This window comes from Hylobates moloch, unplaced genomic scaffold, assembly GCF_009828535.3.
Source record: "Hylobates moloch isolate HMO894 unplaced genomic scaffold, HMol_V3 SCAFFOLD_4, whole genome shotgun sequence".
Classification (NCBI taxonomy): domain Eukaryota; kingdom Metazoa; phylum Chordata; class Mammalia; order Primates; family Hylobatidae; genus Hylobates; species Hylobates moloch.
In genome coordinates, this window is record NW_026652279.1 from 35,274,412 (window position 1) to 35,294,103 (window position 19,692).

General features: G+C 46.5%; 1 protein-coding gene across 4 annotated transcripts in view; it reads right to left on the reverse strand.

The window, feature by feature from the left end:
* The window catches only part of PLXNA1 (plexin A1), a 352,177-nt gene that overhangs the window by 311,910 nt on the left and 20,575 nt on the right, over nt 1–19,692 (reverse strand). For all 4 annotated transcript variants that reach the window (XM_032149900.2, XM_058437373.1, XM_032149902.2 and 1 more), the window contains exons 2-4: nt 17,353–17,461; nt 13,912–13,981; nt 11,459–11,603 (exon numbers count right to left, since the gene is read on the reverse strand). In XM_032149900.2, coding sequence (XP_032005791.1) covers nt 11,459–11,603; nt 13,912–13,981; nt 17,353–17,461 — 324 coding nt within the window. The remainder of the gene's footprint in view (nt 1–11,458; nt 11,604–13,911; nt 13,982–17,352; nt 17,462–19,692) is intronic.

Below are 19,692 nucleotides of genomic sequence, written 5' to 3' on the forward strand. Positions count from 1 at the left end.
CCCTTTTCAATTCTATACCTTGCCAGTAGCCAGTGATGGCATCTCCCCAAGAGGGCAAACACAATCTGCTTCATTGAGAAATTGAAAACATTTTTCCACAAAAAGGAAAAAGCAGAATGGTAGCTCCCCAAAAACCATGTGAATAAATTGCATAAATAGACTTAAAATAACCAAGACCCTCCCCTCTCCCCAGCCCTACTGGCATCCTAGAGGCAAGCACAGAAGTGGGAAGGCAGCAGCCCAATTTCACTCTGGCAGGAGAGAAAAGGAAAATATACTGATGTCAGGTTGTCCTAGGGCTGTAAGGGCTGCCCCACTTGATCCACACACAGAAGAGTGGCAGGGCTGGTGGGAACTGACCCAAAGGAAGAGGAGCAGGTGTAGAGCAAGCACGGCAGCAGAAGGGGTGGTGCTGCTTCCTCTGACTGCCTGTGTCCTCACTGCCAGCGCACACCATCTGACATGAGCCAGGAGGGATGGCACCAATCCAATCAGGTTTCCCTACAGTATTAGGTTCACACATGACCACGTAAGACCTCTGTTCAAAACAAGAAACCCCAAAACTCTCAGACTGGCCTGGGCTTCTCTCAAGAACAAAGTAGGAAATCAGGGAGGGTGTCACCTGCTGCTCCAATGCCACTCTCAGATGGCTCAGATCATCCCTCCAGTTGGTGCAATTTTCAAGGAACTCTGCTGCTCTGTTCCCTTGGGCTCCAGTGGGCACTCAGAGGCCAAGGAGCCTAGCTGAGGTCGGCAGCCTGGACCCTCAAGAGGCTGAAGAGAAAGCACTTCTGCACAGTTCTCTCCAGCCCCCAGACACAGCTGTCAGCCTCCTTAGCTCATCCCTGGTGCTAACAGACATTTTCAGAGACATGCGATCTGCTAATTAGAAGCAGTGACACCAGGAATGGAACCGCAATCAGCCATTTGCCTAACAAAGTTAGCAGCTAATGAGGATGTCCAGCTTCTGTCAGCACACAGCAGAGGTCGCCTGAGCCAGGCACCGTAGCCAGAGAAAAGAAAACTGAAGGCATCTGCAGACCTGTGATTTGGTAATGGGGGAGGCTCCACAAAATCCAAATAAGCCCAGGTGGCAAAACCCACCTGTCCTTCCAGCTTCTTAAACAAAGAGTACACATACACATCTCCTGCTACTCGAAAAATGTTGGGCTCCCCCTTCCTACAGCAGGGCCGTTCTAGAACAGTGAGATTCTGAAATCCCCACACTTGAATCTGAGCAGTCCACAGAGTAACAGCTTTCTTTAAAGAAGAGGAGTCCACAAGCTCCCCATAGGGTTCAAAACAGCTAGAGACTGCCTTTCACCTTCTCCTTGCTCAGTGACACCACACAGGCCAGCTTGTCCTGATGAACACCCTCCCCCAGGCACCTCTCCACCCAATCCCACATCTTCCCCCGGTCCTTCTCCCCACTACCAGGGTGACCACCACCTATCTGGTGGTTAGAAATGTATGAAACAGTTGAGGGAAAAACATTATTTCTTCCACCCCAATTATCTTAGTCCATTTTCTCTTGCTTATAACAGAGTATCTGAAACTGGGTAATTGATAAAGAAAAAGAATTTATTTCTCATAGTTCTAGAGGCTGAGAAGTCCAAGTCATGGGGCTACACCTAGTGGGAACCTTCTTGCTAGCTGGGACTCTCTGAGAAGTCCCGAGGTCTTGCATGGCATCAAGTGGTGAGGGGGCTGAGTGTGCTCTCTCAGGTTTCCCTTCCTCTTCCTACAACGTTGCCAGTCCCGCTCTCATGGTAACTCCTTAATCCATCAACTCATGAATTTAAAACTGGATTCAATCCATTCATCATGGCAGAGCCCTCATGACCCAATCACCTCTCGATACTGCCACACTGGGGATTAAATTTCCACGTGAGTTTTGAAGGGGACAAATATTCAAATCATAATACCAAGGATACCATCACAATGCACCTAATGAAGTGGACAGGAAACAAGAACACAACAGTCTTCTGAGGGGAGATACTGGAAGCTCAGCCCACAGGTCTATTGGGCCCACCTGGCAGCAGTAAGTAGTAACCAGACCAGCAGGAGCCCTCCTGAGAGTCCCGCAAGCCCTTGAGAAGGTTTCTTTCGCTTCTGCTGCATGCCTCCAGTATGACCTGGGCTGTGGCTACCGCTGCTGCAAAGAATTGAGGCTTTGGGTTCTCACATAAGCTGAGCCATTGCTGAGGGCAGTGAGTGCCACTCGGTATCACCTGCATCCCACAGCCATCCTTTTGGATTTGGGATCAGAGGTCTTACTACCATCCCCTAAAACGCTGAACCCAGATGGCCTGGATCCCTCACCAAGGGAGTGGTAACACACAGAGCAAATTCTCTTCTCTAGCAGTCCCTGGCAGAGAAAAGAGCATCTGTTTCTCTTAGAGGTCAATAAGCCCAATAAAGCTATTCATCTAGGCAAGAGCTGCATCAGGGAGAGGGAGACAAAGCAGGGGAGGCGATCAGAATCACCTGGTGCACTTTTCAAACAGTACAGCCTCCTGGCCTGAGGACCACAGGGAGCCACATCCCTGGCAGGAACATTTCACATCCCTGGGGTGACCAGACTGCAAAAAGGGCCAAAAAACACTCTGGGGTCAATGGCTCCCGGCATTGGTCCAGGCACCAGCTTTGGGCTTGCTGCACCAGAATCACATGGGAGGCTGTTAGAAATACAGATTCCAGGATCACGGCATCCAAGAGTCTTACCCAGTTGCTTCGGTATCGGATCCAAGTATCTGCATTTTTAACAAGTTCCCAGGTGATCCAGATGCACAGCCAGGTGTGGAAGCCAGGCAGTGAGATGAACAGAGAGCCAGGCGACACAGGCAAAAGGGTCTTTCAACAGCAGGTTGAGTCAGAGCAGCCTCATTCCAAACCCACACCACACCTCTAGGATGCTCCATGGCATCTGGCCATCAATAAAATGTTTCTAGGACCCCCACATGACTTCAGCCTCTCTCTCCAGAGAACCAGTCAGAAGCTACATGAACCTCACTTGTTTCTTGACTCCACATCCTTAAAAAAAAAAAATCACTGATTTCTTTTAAGAAATCAATTCTGTCATGGAGACATGGGTGGAAGTGAAGGAAGTGAAGGAGGAGGGGTAAATCCTAACTTTCCCAACAGCGCATAGCACCGCCTGCCCCTCACCCTGCAGGTAAGGCAGCATCATAGAAACATGAAGGAACCACAGTGATGGAGGCCGTCTGAACACAGCTGCAGCCTCACAGCCCGTGTTTGTCCAATACACCACTCTAGGATAACATTTCTAACATTTTGTGACACCAGGCACTGTACATATCTGTTCCTCATTTGGTCCTCACAACAACCCGGCCAAGGCAGGCATCACTACTGCAGTAGTGATGAACAGAGAGCCATCCCTGGACACAGATGCCAGACTCTCAGTCCCATGACTGAACGCCATGTCTGGTTTCTACAGCCTTCCTCCACCCTCAGTTTAGATAAAATATACAGGAAATAAATCAAAGTTCATTTTTGGCACGTGATCAACTAAAAGGATTAAGCCAGTTTTTGTGTAAGCTTATCTACGTTTTCCTTTCTTCAAAATTTGTCACATCATATAACCACCAAGGCCAGGTTAAGTGGGAACCCAGGAGGCCTCACAGTGTCCCTTTCAACTAATTATTCCAATTCTCTAAACTATAATCTGCCACCCTTGTTCTCTGAGCAAAGGTGAAGGTGAATGGGGCATGCAGATGGGCAGCTGTACTGCACAGCCCTTTCTACCCAGTGTGTGGACCCCTGCATATCCTGTGGAAGGACTAGCCCTGTACGTTAGCAGCCATGCGGGCCTGGACATTCAGAGCAGGAGTGAGGTCAGTCCCATCACTTTGGCCTTTTCATTTTCTTTGGGGTGTGAAGGGTGCTCTAAAGGTGATGACAACAAACAGGGTGCACTAACTCTGGTATCAGTTATGAGAATTTTCTTAATTATTTTCTTAAAGATAAAGCAGGAGAACTGAGTGAGACACCTTCCCTCCACACATTCACCCAAGGCACCAGTGCACAGGGCCTGCTGAAGTCTGTGAGCAGAGCAGAAGAATGGAGAGAAAGCCCATAGGCACTCCAGGCCTTCCACTGACCACCAAGCAACAGTTGTCTGCAGCTCAGGAGGGACAAGGAAGGACTCTCAATCACAGACAAGTAGGGCCTATAAAATAGTCTAGTGGACAGTCAGGAGAACTTAGATGAACGCTTCAGGTACTCAGGTCCTAAGCCCTGACAAACAGAATGGGTTTGATCCCACCCTCACATATCATATTAATAGTTTGAAGCTGAGGCAACACTACAGCCCACATTCTACTCAACTAGGCTACTCAACCTCCCACACTAATAGCCTGTCAAAAGAAGGAGAGTGGCCATTTCTGGGTATAAACACTATTTTCCTCAGTCTTTACTGGTCTCCTGCATATGATGACCAGCACCAATCAAAAACTACAAAGCACATAAAACTGCAAGCAAATGTGACCCAGTATCAAGAGAGAAAATAGTCAACATAACCAAACCCAGAGGTGACCAAGGTGTTGGAACTGTCAAATCAAGACTATGTTTAGAGGATCTACAGGTGGGCAACATGTGTAAAGAGATGGGGTATTTCAGCAGAGAAACAGAAACTATAAAAAAAAAAAAAGCCAAATGAAAAAAGTATCAGGAATTAAAGTAGAAATTAATGACTTTTCCCATACAGCGCACTGGGCTGTCTCCAGAAAAATCCTCATTTTACATGTCAGAAGACTGAGGCTGTCAAATACCAAGACAAGAAACCTCTCACAAGAAATAATAGCCACTAAGCAACTTGGACCACCACCAGCGCTCCCACCCGCTAGTTTCTCGAGACACCTGGGTGCTCAGACTTAAAAAGTTAAAATCTCTGGGGCTGCACAGTCTAGTCCAGGAGAGGTTTTTTGCCCACCAGTCAAATCCAGTACACAGCCTCTTTTTGTATGGCCTCTGAGCTAAGAATGGTTTTTACATTTTTTAGGGTTGTAACAACAACAACAACAAAGAATATGTGGCAAAGACCACATGTGACTGCAAAGAGTAAAATATTTACTATCTGCCTCTTTACAGAAAACGTTTGTCAACCTCTGATCTAATCAAGAGACTAAGCTCAGTAGACAAAAGAAGAGAAGAAAAAGTAAAACAAGAAAGTAAAGAAAGGAGCTATGGATGTCACGATTTTTTTCTCCCATTTATGCCTTTTACCAGTCATCTGAACACAGGCAATGCAGATCTCCACAGGATTTTCAGATCTCCACATAACACTCACACTGGAGGAGGTATAAGGGACAAGGCCACCAGAGTCCCCAGGTCACTAAACTTCTAAAACAGCCATGCCAAACAGCTAGACCCAGATATCAGGACTGCCTTGGCTGAATGTCAGGTAACCTACATTCAGAGTTTCCAAAGCCCACTCTCTCCCTTGTTCCAAGAAAGATAAACCTACAGTCTGTAAGACTCTGACTAGGAGACAAACATCTTTTTAGTTGACTCCCAGATATCATTATAATGAAAGCCTTTTTAAACTTTGTTTTGTTTTGTTTTATTGCTTGAAAAGGGTCAGACCTTTGAATTGTCACCCATTCTATAGAAGGCTGTGATGGGTGCTTGCTTCCAACTATTAGCAATGGGGCACTGCGATTGGATCATGAGGGAAAGATAACAGACGACTGCACAGCAGGCTTCAAAGCAGTAACACATCCAAACCCTCACCCACTCAAGATCTGCCATTTAATCACCATTCACTGCCTGTCTATAATTTGCTCAGCACTACAAAGACCAAAATGATCACACCACAGTTATTCTCAAGGAGTTTATAATCTGAGGAACACGACAATACAAATGTAGGAGAGGACTGTTAGAAAGAAAGGCTACAGCTGTAGTAAAACCAAAATCAATCCTCCATCTCCCTCATAATTTTAGAAAATTGCAATTCAAAAACTTTGAACATCTTAAAATCATGATACAGTTGGCCACAGGGTATTGGTTCCAGAACCCTCCACAGATGCCAGAATCTGTGGATGCTCAAGCCTCTTACATAAAATGACATAGTACAGTGAGCCCTCTGTATCTGTGGACTTCGATCCACAGTGGGTTGAATCTGCAGATACAGAAACCCATGGACAGGGAGGGCCAACCGTATCCAGTTCACATAGCTAAGGTGGCAGCTACCTGAAGCATCTGGGCATTGAAGAGAATGAAACAGTAAGAGATCAAAAGTCCTCTGCCACCAGGAGAGCAGAACAGGACAGCTACTCTCCTGGTGGGATCCTTAGGTTAGAGGGGCACATCCAGGGACGGAAGCACTCTTGTTACCAGATCTTCAGTGGGAGGATTTGACCTTAGCTTCTTGATTTGCCACTGAAGTATTTTCCTAGTGACCAATGTCCAGCTGTCTCCTATTTATTTCTTTTGAGGTTCAGAAAACCGCTCCACAGAGCTCCCCATCAGACTTCCAGGATGTCGTTCCACAACTGCACCTACACTGGCCCCTCTAGCATCCCCACCGCCACATCCTGCCACGCTTCCTATAATCCAGCCAAAGACCTCATCCTCCCGCAATGCGTGGCCTTTGCTCAAGAGTGCCCCCTATCTGCAGCATCCTTCCTCCCTCCTCTCCACCTGGCAAATTCTATTCATTCTTCAAGATCAAGCTCACACTTCACCTCCTCTTAGAATTCATTCCCACCCTACCAGGAAGTATCAGGTAGTACTGCCTCCTTGCTCCTCGAGTGTCTTCCTGTCCCTCTGGGATGACCCTTGCAACACTATGTGGTCACTTCTCAGAATGTTTAATTCTCCTAATAAACACATCTTCCCAAGGTCAGAAGCTGTCTCTTATTTCCATTTATTAGGAAATTAACCCAGTGCCTAACATATAACAGGAATACAGAGTATGTGTGTGTGCATTTGTGTGTATATATATATACTCACACATCATAAAATAATAAAAGAATTGCTCAGCAACAAAGAAAAGAAAGTTTTTGCTTTCTTGGTTTTTTTTTTAGACGGAGTCCTGCTGTGTCACCCAGGCTGGAGTGCAATGGCGCGATTTGGCTCACTGCAACCTCCACCACCCGGGTTCAAGTGATTCTCCTGCCTCAGCCTCCCGAGTAGCTGGGATTCCAGGCATGCACCACCACGCCCAGCAAATTTTGTATTTTTACTGGAGATGGGGTTTCACCATGTTGGTCAGGCTGGTCTTGAACTCCTGACCTCAAGTGATCCACCTGCCTCAGCCTCCCAAAGTGCTGGTATTACAGGCGTGAGCCACTGCGCCCAGCCAAGAAAGTTTTTGCTTTCTATCAGATGTACTGTATTCTTATATACCTAATAATATGTGTCAGGAATGCAACAGGCAAGGTTGTAAATCTCATTCTCACCTAAAATAAAGCCTCAGCCAGGACTTGATTACTCCATCCATTGGATTTTTAAGGCTCCACCCATCAGAAGACTGAGATCAACAGCATTGTTCTTTTTATTTCTTCCCAGAATGTTTGATTTGGACTCCTAATTTCTCCATCAACTCAGAGGGAGAAACACCTCTCACAGGATCCAGTGACACCCATGGCCTTCACTCAGACCAGAACCAGGGCACCACCAGCAACAGCAAACACGCATCGACACGCACAGAACAGTTCATCACTGCTGCACTAGATGGGAAAGGGAAACACTTCTGTCATCAGAAGTACGTCAGAAAACTTATGACCTTTCCTTGTCATTAGTTTTATGAACTTTTCCCAATAATAAGCTGGACTAATCCCTTATGCGGAAGAGGATTTTAAAATCAATATTGGAAAAAGTCAGAGGCAAATGAACAGGGTGGAAGAGCACATTACATGTTCAGCGGCACTCCCTACAACAGAAAATCCTCTAGATGAGGCTACAGGTTCACAGGGAGGGCTACAGGGGTAGCCAAGAAGGCACCTAGGAGGAGTGGGTAGACAACTCATTCTGCTGGCGACCATGCAAGTTCCATCTCAGGGTCCGACCCTCCTGGAGGGCTAGGAGGATGTGCTGTGATCCACACACTGCCACACCACCACTCCCTTCAGCACTCCACACAGCAGGCTGCCAACTAGCCACCTCCTTCAACCTTTCCATGTGGAAGATGCAGTAGAGGAAAGAAAAATTTCCCTGCTTTTGTTAGGTTCTTCTCTCCATCTTTCTCCTCTTATTTAAATCTTCCAGAATATAGTTTTGAAAATAGTTTTACCTCCACTAAAAGCACTCCCCAACCATACCAACCCAAAGGGAGCCCCCTTCTTTAGAAGCGATGGTCATAGCATCTGCTCAGCATTTAGTTGACTGCCTTGGTTATCTGTTAACTTACAGAACAATGCCTAGTACCATCTTCCCTTCTCCTCTGTTTGTACTGAGTATCGACTATGGTTGTACATCTTCAAAATCATCTTCTGTAGCACCTCCTATAGGAGATGCCTTTCCAATAGCATCAAGCAATAGAAGCCAACTTCAGCTTACTTAAGCAAAGGAAAGTTGACTGGCAGGTCATCAGTGGATGATCCAAACCTCAAGAAGGCAGAACGACCAGACAGAAACCAATGGTACCCTGAAAGTGCAGGAGATGGCAAAAGATACAACCTCATAGCATGAAGGGGCTGATCGCAACACCTGAGAGACAATGAGGAACTCCCATCCTGGCCTCCCACCATTCCTCTGTACTCACTCAAAACTGAAGGTCCTCAGGCATGAGGTGCAAGCTGGCTGAGCTTGCACTGTGCCCAGATCCAGCTTCCACAGAGGAATTACAATCCCACCAAGTCTACACACAGCAGGAAACAGGAACACTCCCAAAAGGAAACTGGAATACCAGTTGCATGGAGAAATGAACGCTGAGCAGTCAGAAAATGAGAATGCCCATGAAAGTAGTTAAATGTTTTTAAAATGAAGGAAGTAATTTATGTCACTATTCCCTAAGAATTCTGGCTCAGAAAAGGGGATTATTATCCATCTAGAGACCTGAGGGGGATGGGAATCAAGTTCTTCCCCAATGGATAGTCCTGAGAAAGCAGAGCTCAACCTCCTTTGCAGGAGGAAGAATGGGAAGCTGTGAATTCTCTTTCAATGTAATTAATACATTCCAGGTGAGAATGAAGAGACAGCAGACCTGTAGGTTGTGATCTTCCATCTCTAAATGAGGCCAACTTTTCCTGCTCACGCCATACTGATTAACCCGTCATCTCCAGGATAGGAATCCTTCTTACTTGGTTGTCAGGCTGCCTGCAGAGGGGTAACAACTCATCTGCCTCTCAGAGACTGACTGCAAGAGCCTCTGAAGGCATGCCCTGGCCCCAGTTTCTCACTGTATCAACTGATTCCTCACCAGGATGCCATGGGGTTTTAAAAGCACAAGTCAGATCTCATCACTCCCATCCTTACAAACTTCAGGAACCATTGACTGTTTCAGGATCGATGCAGGCTACTTTGAGGGTTAACTTCTCAGCACATCCAAGGCCTTCTAAAATCCAGCTTCAAACCTCACTCTTCTCACTGGATCCGATCACCTTCTCAACACCCCCCTCTGAGCCTAGCTGCCCCTCAGCCTTTAAGGCTGAGTTTAATGCCGTCTCTGATCTACCAGCTCTGATCCACCAGCAGCGTATACATTTGCATTTCCAAATCTTTTCTTCAATTTAACAACTACTGTAACCAATCTGGCCCCTTTCAAAGTTCTTAGTTTGTCTTCTCCATAGACTAAAACTTCCTGAGGGCTAGGATCCTACATTGTTTGTATTTCCCAGAGGGCCTGGTTCAACATGCATTTATGTGCCTACTGCACACTTCAAACATTTGTGTAGTCATCAAACTAGTAAGCTAAGGCCTGTGCCCAGCCAGCATGTCTGCCTTCCCCTCCTAGGAGAGCACAATCCCAAATGATGCTCTCACATCGTGTTCAACTCCCTTCTATGCAGCACCATGTGTACCAGGCTACCCACCTAAAGTAGGGCAAGGCTGTTCCTGGTCTCAAACCTCATGGCCTCCAGCAGATGTTATTAGATGCTGCCCATAGCCATGCTTCCCTCTCGCAACTTCCTTGCTGTCAGTCCTAATTCTAGCTGGATATGCAACCTCCCTAATGGGACTAGAAAAGAGCCCTAGCTGCAGTAGTGGAGCCCTCTCTATCCCCTCTGCTGAGGACTGGCTTAGCCATGGGCACCTGGTACAATTCAAGACAGTGTGATGTAAGAAGAATTCTGCCAGGAGCTTCTAGGAAAGTTATCCTTGTGATAGAGTCACAAGGGCCGGCACAGCCTCTCTTCTTCTACTGAGGGTTTTACTGTCTGCATGGGACTTGTGGGGCAGTAACAGCCTTCATTAACCATGGGGACAGCCTGCCTAGGATGCACTGGCGCACTGTGGATGGCAGAGTGGCAGGAAGAGAAGCACCAGGTCCCTGATGATGCTAGTGAGCCACTGAATTAGTCAACCCTGGGGGCACTTTGAGACTTCTCATGTTGCAAAATAAATGCTGCACTTAAGCAAAAAGATCCTAATAGCCACCCATCACTTAAATGTATTAATGACAATAACAGGGCCGGGCGGGGTGGCTCAAGCCTGTAATCCCAGCACTTTGGGAGGCCGAGGCGGGCGGATCACGAGGTCAGGAGATCGAGACCATCCTGGCTAACACGGTGAAACCCCATCTCTACTAAAAATACAAAAAATTAGCCGGGCGTGTTGGTGGGTGCCTGTAGTCCCAGCTACTCGGGAGGCTGAGGCAGGAGAATGGCGTGAACCCGGGAGGTGGAGCTTGCAGTGAGCCAAGATGGCACCACTGCACTCCAGCCTGGGCGACAGAGCGAGACTCCAGCTCAAAAAAAAAAAAAAAAAAAAGACAATAACAATAGTGCACTCCCACGGTCTGCCGGCATGTGCTAAGTCCTGGACAAATACTATCTCCTCTGATTCCCTGGGCAGTCCCGTGTGTGAACATCATGATCTTCAAGCAAGGCTCACAGATAGGATGTCCAGGATTTGTACCCAGCCTGCCTAACTCTAAAGATGATGCCCTCTCTGTCATATATTACATGGCTCCAGGCCTCTAGTCCTCTCCCCTCACACCCTCCTGACACACATACCACTGCAGCCCTGACATCTGTGAAGTTTCAGAGCTGAGTGAGACTGTCGAGTGGTCTAGTCCCTTACTGGGTAGACCTGAGGCCACAGAGACTGCAAAAACATGCCAAAGGCAGCAAAGCAAATCACTGACAGAGCCAGGGCTGGGAGAACCCAAGTTCCTGGCTCCCAAAAGACCCTTTTCCACAGAGGTGAAGCTGAGCACATCCCAGGGGCAGCCTGAGCCAGCAGGGCTTCAGATAACCAGGTGCCAGGGCCCGCCCCCTATTTCCCAGGGTGCTGCCCAGTTCAGAAGGCCAGTTCAGGGAAAATTTGCACTCACCAGCCGGACTGACTTCTGCTCCTCATGGCTGATGCTGCCTTCGCCCGTGGGCAGGGATGCCTTGGAGTGCTTGGTGGCAGCCTCTCTTTCCCTCTTTGCCACCTGGAAGAGCTTATCCTGGACAGCACCATGCTCCTGTTCATACCTGTGCAGAAGAAAGATGAGGAGAAACAGATGTGGATGGCTCAGGCATCAATGACAGCTCCTCAGACAAGGGGAGATAATGACACTGAGCCAGGACAACGCAGCTCAGGAACAAGAGGAGACCTGGCCAAGTAGGCAGCCCCATGCCCGGTGAGAGTCTCAGGGAGGGGCTCAATCCGCGAATTGCCTCCACTTGAGAGCTTGAAGATTTGAGATGGTAGTAGTCCTGTTTTGAACATTTAACTCTTCATTCTGAATATGTTCCTACCCTTTGACCTATTTCTGGGCATTCTGCCTAGTAAAATAATCCTATAGAGAAGAAAAAAAGTTATTAGTGCTGAGATGCTCTTAACAGTATTATTTATTGTAGTGAAAAAAATGCAAGCAACCTAAATGTCCCAAAATCAAGGTCAAGCTAAAGAAAATATGGTGTGATCATATAATGATCCATGACATCGCCACTAGAAAACAGTCTTTCATTTGTCTGTAGGTTGAATCTAAAAACTGAGAACCAATAAATGCTTTTAGCAATAAAACTGCTTATAAAGCAGGTGAAACTAATGACAAATCATTACAATACTAAGTGAAAACAGCAAGATATGAAATTATCTAAGATATTTAAAAAATAACCCTAAATGGGGGTGAGGGGTCTGGGTGGAGAAGAACATGAAATACTCCAAAATATTAACGGTGGTTGTCTTGAGATGATGAGTCTATGGGTGATTTTTTCACTTTGTATATTTTCTAAATCTTTCATTAGCATGCATTACTTTACCATTTTTAAAATGTTTAAAAGTACCAAAAAAGCAGGGTTCAGGTTAGTAGTTGGCTTTTCTTTTTTTTTTTTTTTTTTTTTTTGGTTTTGGGTCTCACAATGTGGTCCAGGCTAGAGTGCAGTGGTGCAATCATAACTCACTGTAAACTCCAACTTCTGGGCTCAAGCAATCCTCCCACCTCAGCCTCCTGAGCAGCTGGGACTACAGGCATGTGTTACTACCCCCCAGTTAACGTTTTTAATTTTTTTGTAGAGACAGGGTCTCACTATGTTGCCCAGGCTGGGCTCAAACTCCTGACTTCAAGCAATCCTCCTGCTTTAGCCTCCTAAATTCGCTGGGATTACAGGATTGAGCCGCCACACCTGGCCAGGTGAGTTATTCTTGCTAAGACCGATTAGGGAGAGTAAATCTTAGAATGTGGGTCTTAACCCATGGCTATGCAACAGACCCAATATGGCTGAACTACTAGAGGGCAAATGCCCAACCATGGCTGACACTGGGCCCCCTAAGCTGACCCACTGGGTCCTCTGACCATACCGAGGGCAATTTCCTCAAGGATGCTGAAGAGGTCAATCAGTAACAACTACTGTGAGCATCCACTGAGAACTCTGTAGGCCAGGTGCTGTGCTCATGTGCATGATATATATTAACATATTTAGCTATGACAAGATCCCATTTAAAGAAGTACTCTTCTTAGCCCTTCTTAGATGCAGTGATATTTCAAGTCCACATAACTAGTAAGTTGCAGGATCAAGATGCCAGCCTCTGCTCCACTGGGGCCTCTGTGCCTTACCCACTTCACTACAACTTCTCCGGCAACAGGAAACAGGTCCCATGTCAGAGGCGTGGCCAGCTCTTGGGGTCGTGGCCTGTGCTCACAAAGTTACCAACATCCTAGAGCCAGTTCATCTGGACAACCAGTTAGCACTGGGAGGGCTCCACTTCCTCATCTCTCTAAAAACATGCCTGCATGTGCACACACATGCAGAAGTTCCAGCCACTCAACTGTTTAGTCCTAGCTTTTTTAAATGATTCTTTTTTTTTTTTTTTTTTTTTTTTTTTTTTCAGAGACAGGGTCACCCAGGCTAGAGTTCAGTGGTGTGATCATAGCTCCCTGCAGCCTCGGCTTCCTGAACTCAAGTGATTCTTCCACCTTAGCCTCCCGAGTAACTGGGACTACACAGGCAAACACCACCACCTCCAGCTAATTTTTTATCTTTTAGAGACAGGGTCTTGCTATGTTGCCCAGGCTGGTCTCAAACTCTTGGCCTCAAGCAACCCTCCTGCCTTGGCCTCTCAAACTGCTGGGCATGAGGAACATTAACAATCAATTCCCCTATGCCCCTTTTGGTGTTTCTACATCTTTAAACTAGGACCAGTGACACCTATACCACAGGGTTATCCTCCAATGCAACTGAGATTAATTATGTGAGACAAACCCTCCAGGGCTTCAGGCAAGAGAGGGGTACCCAGTGAGGAAAGAGGCTTTTAGGTGGAGCGCAGTGCCAGGAGCAGGCAGGCTCTCGGGCTCACCTCTTGACACCCTCCTTCGTCCCTGAGGGCTGCTGACCACCAGTGCTCCCCGACCTGGGCAGTGTGGATTCTGCAAAGGAAAGAGAAGAAAGGGCCTGTCAGTGGCACCCCAGGGCCCACGAAGTCACGGAGGTCGCCCAGAGAGGAATGATCCCCATGAATGAATGTGCCCCTTGGAAAGGCAGCACCACAGATGTGTTCCCACAAAGGAGTGTCCGCAGGGGCAGACAAGGAACACCCTTGATTCAAGCTGTCTGGAAAGCCAGATGATCCAAGCCACCTCTTATCCCGAAGGGGTCTCTGCACCAGGACGCCCACAACACTGGCTGCAGTGTTCCAAACCCATCCCTACTCTCCTGACAATTATTTGGAATCCAGGTCATCTCCTAAGCACAGGCCAGGAGTGGCTGCAGGAAGTCATTGCTTTGCTTCATGAGGACAACCTCCCAGGTAGAGGTTTTGGCATAGGGAAGGGAAGGGGTGGGGGCTCTTTAAATCTTGTTTCCCTTAGTACCCACCTGAGTCTGCACAATCCCCAGTGTGGCAAATGCCCCATATTAAACCTAATTCTACTTAACCCCTATCGCCTCTAGTATTATTGGGCTCTTTCTGTTGTTACAGTAGATCCCTTTTGATCTTCACGAATGTGGGGATTTCTGAGCAAATCCAATTCACTCTCCCTACCACTTGCTGATACTGAAGGTTTTGTTACTATCCTGTCCCCAGCCTTTACCCGTCCAAAGCTCTCTGTCAGCCAAAGCTTACCACGTTTCTTGGCCTTCTCTGATGTCCCACACCTCCCTCCACCACAGGGTTCTATGCACCAGCAGCCAGAACTGCACAGAGCATAACATAAGAACCAGGCTGTGGGAGGCGCTCAATGAGGGTGTGCGACTCCACCCCAGACCCATCAGGGATCCTTCAGGGGGCACTTCTGAAAGCATCAGCTGTGACTACTCGCACTTTCAAACCACCTCTCATGGGAGGAGAGCACCTCCCATGCTCCTCAGCAACATGCCAGGTTCTCAACTGAGGTGAACAAAGGAGGCTGCTGCGGGGTTTCATCTCCACACCAGTGTTCCCCATGCTTATTTATTTGCCTGAAGAGCTTTACTGAGGTTTAATGTCTGGTATTTTTGCTTTTTATATAATTTTCCATTTTTAACTACAAAAATAACAGGGCTGCCGACGTACAGCATGTGGCACTCATCCTCACTGCCCCTTCTGTGTGCCCCTGCCCGCTCCCCGCTCCCTTGGAGTGCACATCGTTGAATATGTGTTTCTTCCAGTATTAGTGACGTGGAGATCCTGTCATGAGTATGGCCATCTGTGCACATTTCCTACTGAGTTGTCTTTCTTAAAGATCTTTAAGAACTCGCTACATATTAACATTACTAGGACTTTGTCCAATGTTATATTTTCCCTAACTTATCCATTCCTGTTACTTCTTTTCTAAATTGTCTAATTTCTTATATGCACGTTTCCTATTTTTTTTAATTTAAGGTTTCTTCATTTAATATGATGTGTAGAAAACCTATCTTTTATTGTACTTTTATGGCTTCAAGCCATACATTTCAATCTTTTATTTCCTCTGACATTTTTGGGGGGTATAGTACGAGAAAAATTTAATTTTAACTTCTTTTTCTAACTTTGTTCCATCACTAAAATAAAGCAAAAACTGGTTTTAAAAGTACAAAATATCTTAAAATTAGTTAACTTCAAGACAGTCCATTTATGCTGACTCTTCAACACTCAGAAACAAAACTTACAGCTATCATTTAAACAGCAAAGTACTTTGTTATAATTAACTCCAAGTGACAAAAGAACCACTGTTCTTGCTTTCTAAACTGCTGGAACTTACCAAACTGAAGCAAATGCTTCTTATTTCTTCTAAAGCTGAAACTGATGTGTAGTATTATATATTATGGCAATTTTCACTTTTATCTTCACTTTCTCCCTCTTTCGAGTTAAACCAGTTTGTTAAAGTGCATTGGGTCAAGTTAGACTCCTCTAAGCCCTTCTCATCAGTTAGTTAGAGCCAGCGTGGGGAGTAAGTGAGCCCTATTAGTAAAGGACAAAGGCTTCTTGGGGGGTTTTCGGGAATCTCACACATCCCCTACAGTGGTAGATATTCAGAAAGATCTTGGGGTAGGTCCAAATCCAGGTGCTGACTGGCCCCCGGGCAATGCTTCTAGGCCCCCGAGCAGGCTGGGATGCACCCTGTCTCCGGACCTCTGCTCCTGCAATCTGCCCACCCGCCATTCCTCCTGCTTTTCACAGTCCCTCCTCTCCCGTGAGCCTGGGACAGATTCCAGTGTTGCATCACAACATGACACATAACTCATCAGGGCTGACATCTGGCTCCATAACCAGAGCCAGGTGTGCCATGAGAGAGGGTCCCTGCCCACCTATCACTGTGTCTTGGCACAGGGCACAGGACTTGGTTCTGGGTGGCCTTCAGTAAACACTAAGTGGGCAGGATACAGCTCTCATCTTCTAAACTCCTTCAACCCAACAAGGAAGATGAGTAGAAAAGGCAACTGTAACACTAGACCAGGCCCAAGACGAACAATCTAGTGGGTGGTTCTCCACATGAACAGTTGGTCCTTCCGTGGTGGCATGCTGCCTGCAGCCAATCTTTTTTTTTTTTTTAATCGAGTTACTGAGTCTGATAGACAGACCCAAGTTCTCAAAAACGAGTATGTTCTGAACAGTTGCTCCAAGGACTTTTTTATTTTGTAATATTTTAACATTTGTATGCCTTACAACTTTTTTTCTTAAAATTTTATTTCCTTGTGTTTGCTACAAGTCATTATTTGGGGAAAGCACAAATTTCTTCATTTGCAACAGGCACAATACAGCAGGGAACAAATCAGCTTTGAGCCCGGCTTGAGCACCAGCTTCACAGTGGGCCAGAAAGAGGAACTCCTAGGACCACTCCTAGAAGCCCAGAGGGAACCATTCCAAGGGCCAGGACAGGAGCTCTCGGCCTAAGGCTCCGGTGAGGGCTGCTGCGGTAGGCGCCTAAATCACTGACGGAATTCTCCCATATTTGGCCCCATTCACATGAATCCACATCATTCTTTGACTTGGGAGTTAGGCTAGAGTGGCTGAAGCTGAGTCATGTCTATGCTGCCTCTGAGGGGCCTTACAGGCAACTTCTTTCCTGAGCTGTCAACTCAGGTCCTTCTGCCTCAATTCCCACATGGAGAAAGTGACACAGAGGGAAGGTGGTCTGGCCCAAATCCCGGCAGCTCTCACAACAGCACCCATCACTCCCAGAAAGCCATGCTCTTCCAGAAAGCCCTTACCAGACAGAGCAACTTAACGTCATCCAGAAGCCAACCTGAGCCCCGCGTGCCATCGGGTGGGCTTGGGTGAGCACCCATCACTCCTTTCGCCATCTCTCCACACTCCACAGAACTGTCACAACCCCCATACCTTTGTGAGGGGCTCTCAAGTTGCCATCTTGAAGGCCAAAGGTAGAAGGTGCAGGAGCAGGGGGTGGAGAGCTGGGCTCCTTCATGCGGTTCACCACGTTTTCAGACAGCTAAGGAAGCAGAACGGAGGGAAAAGAAAAAGTTATGTCACAGAAGTGCCTGGAAGCAAAGCCTCCTCTTTATTCAGGCCCCAGATTTACTGAATGCGCTGCTTCCTCAAGACCAACTCCAACAAAGCAATTCTACTAAAACTCCTCTTGTGGTGGCCCAGTGCCTACCAGGTCCATGCTGAGCCCATCTGGATTCCCAAGCCTACCAATATATGTCCCCTGCTGGCTTTGCAGCTTCACCCCCACCACTCCCCTCCACACACCCAGTCCTCAGGGGAACCTGATGTCTCACTTTTCTCACCTCCTCTGAATTCGGGCATGCTCTTCCCTCTGAACCACCTCCAGCCCACCACCTCCCTCTCTGGGACATCTCCACCCGTCCAAATCATATCCTTTCTTTGAAGGTATCTCAATGTCCCCTTCTCCAGGGAAGGCTGCCCCTCGACAGCATGCAAGTGAAGCAAAGGTACCTCCTATTATATTTCTCTTTATTCCACTTTGCAGATAACACATTTTTTTACAAGTTGAAGGTTTGTGGCAAGCCTGCATTAGGCAAGTCTACTGACGCTGTCTTTACAACAGCATGCACTTTGTGTCTCTCTGTCATGTTTTGATAATTCTCATGATACTTGAAGCTTTTTCATTGTTATATCTGTTATAGTGATCTGTGATCAGTGACATTTCATGTTACTCTTGTAATTGTTTTGGGACACTGAGAACATTGTCCATGTAAGATGGCGAACTTAACCGATAAATGCTGTTGTGTTCTGATGGCTCCGGCGACGAGCCATTCCCCCACCCCTGTCTCTCTCCCTCTCCTTGGGCCTCTCTATCCCCTGAGACACAACAAAATTAGGCCAATTAATAACCCTGCAATGGCCTCTAAGTGTTCAAATGAAAGGAAGAGTCCCATGTCTCTCACTTTAAATTAAAAACTACAAATGATTAAGCTTAGTGAGGAAGGCATGTCGAAAGCTAAGACAGGCCGAGAGCTAGGCCTGTTGCACCAAACAGTTAGCCAAGTCGTGAATGCAAAGGAAAAATTGTTGAAAGAAGTTACATGTGCTACTCCTGTGAACACATGAATGGTAAGAAAGTGAAACGGACTCACTGCTGATATGGAAAAAGTTTTAGTGGTCTGGATAGAAGATCAAACCAGCCACAGTACTCCCTTAAGCAAAAGCCTAATCGAGCCCAAGGCTCTCTCTCTTTTCAATTCAGTCAAGGCTGAGAGGTGCAGGAAGGTGAGGAAGCTGCAGAAGAAAAGACTGAAGTGAGCCAAGTTTGGTTCATAAGACTCAAGTAAAGACACCATCTCCATAACGTAAAAGTGCAAGGTGAAGCAGCAAGTGCTGATGGAGAGGCTGCAGCAAGTTATCCAGAAGATCTATGTAAGATCATTGATGAAGGTGGCAATACTAAATAGAACAGTCTTCTACTGGGAAAAGATGCCATCTAAGACTTTCACAGCTACAGAGGAGAAATCAATGCCTGGCTTCAAATCTTCAAAGGACAGGCTGACTCTCTTGTTAGGGGGTAATGCAGTTGGTGACTTTTAATGGAAGCCAATGTTCATTTAGCATTCTGAAAACTCTAGGGCCTTTAAGAATGATACTCAATCTACTCTGCCAGTGCTCTAGAAATGGAACAACAGAGTCTAGATGATAGAACATCTGTTTACAACATGCTTTACTGAATACTTTAAGCCTACTGTTGAGACCTACTGCTCAGCAAAAAAGAATCCATTCAAAATATTACTGCTCCTTGACAATGCACCTGGTCACCCAAAAGCTCTGATGGAGATGCGCAAGATGAGTGTTGTTTTCATGCCTCCTAACACAGCATCCATTCTGTAGCCCATGGATCAAGGAGTAATTTTGACTTTCAAGTCTTATTATTTAAGAAATTCATTTCATAAGCTTAGAGCTGCCATACATAGTGACTCCTCTGATGGACCTGGGAAAAGTAAATTGAGAACTCTGAGGAAAAGACTCACCATTCTGATGCCATTAAGAACATTCATGATTCATAGGAAGAGGTCAAAAAATCAATATTAATAGGAGTTTAAAAGAATTAGATTCCAACCCTCATGGATGACTCTGAGGGGTTCAAGACTTCAATGGAGAAGTCACTGCAGATGTTGTGGAAACAGCAAGAGAAGTAGAATTAGAAGTGGAGCCTGAGGATGTGACTGAATTGCTGTAATCTCAGGATCAAATTTGAACAGATGA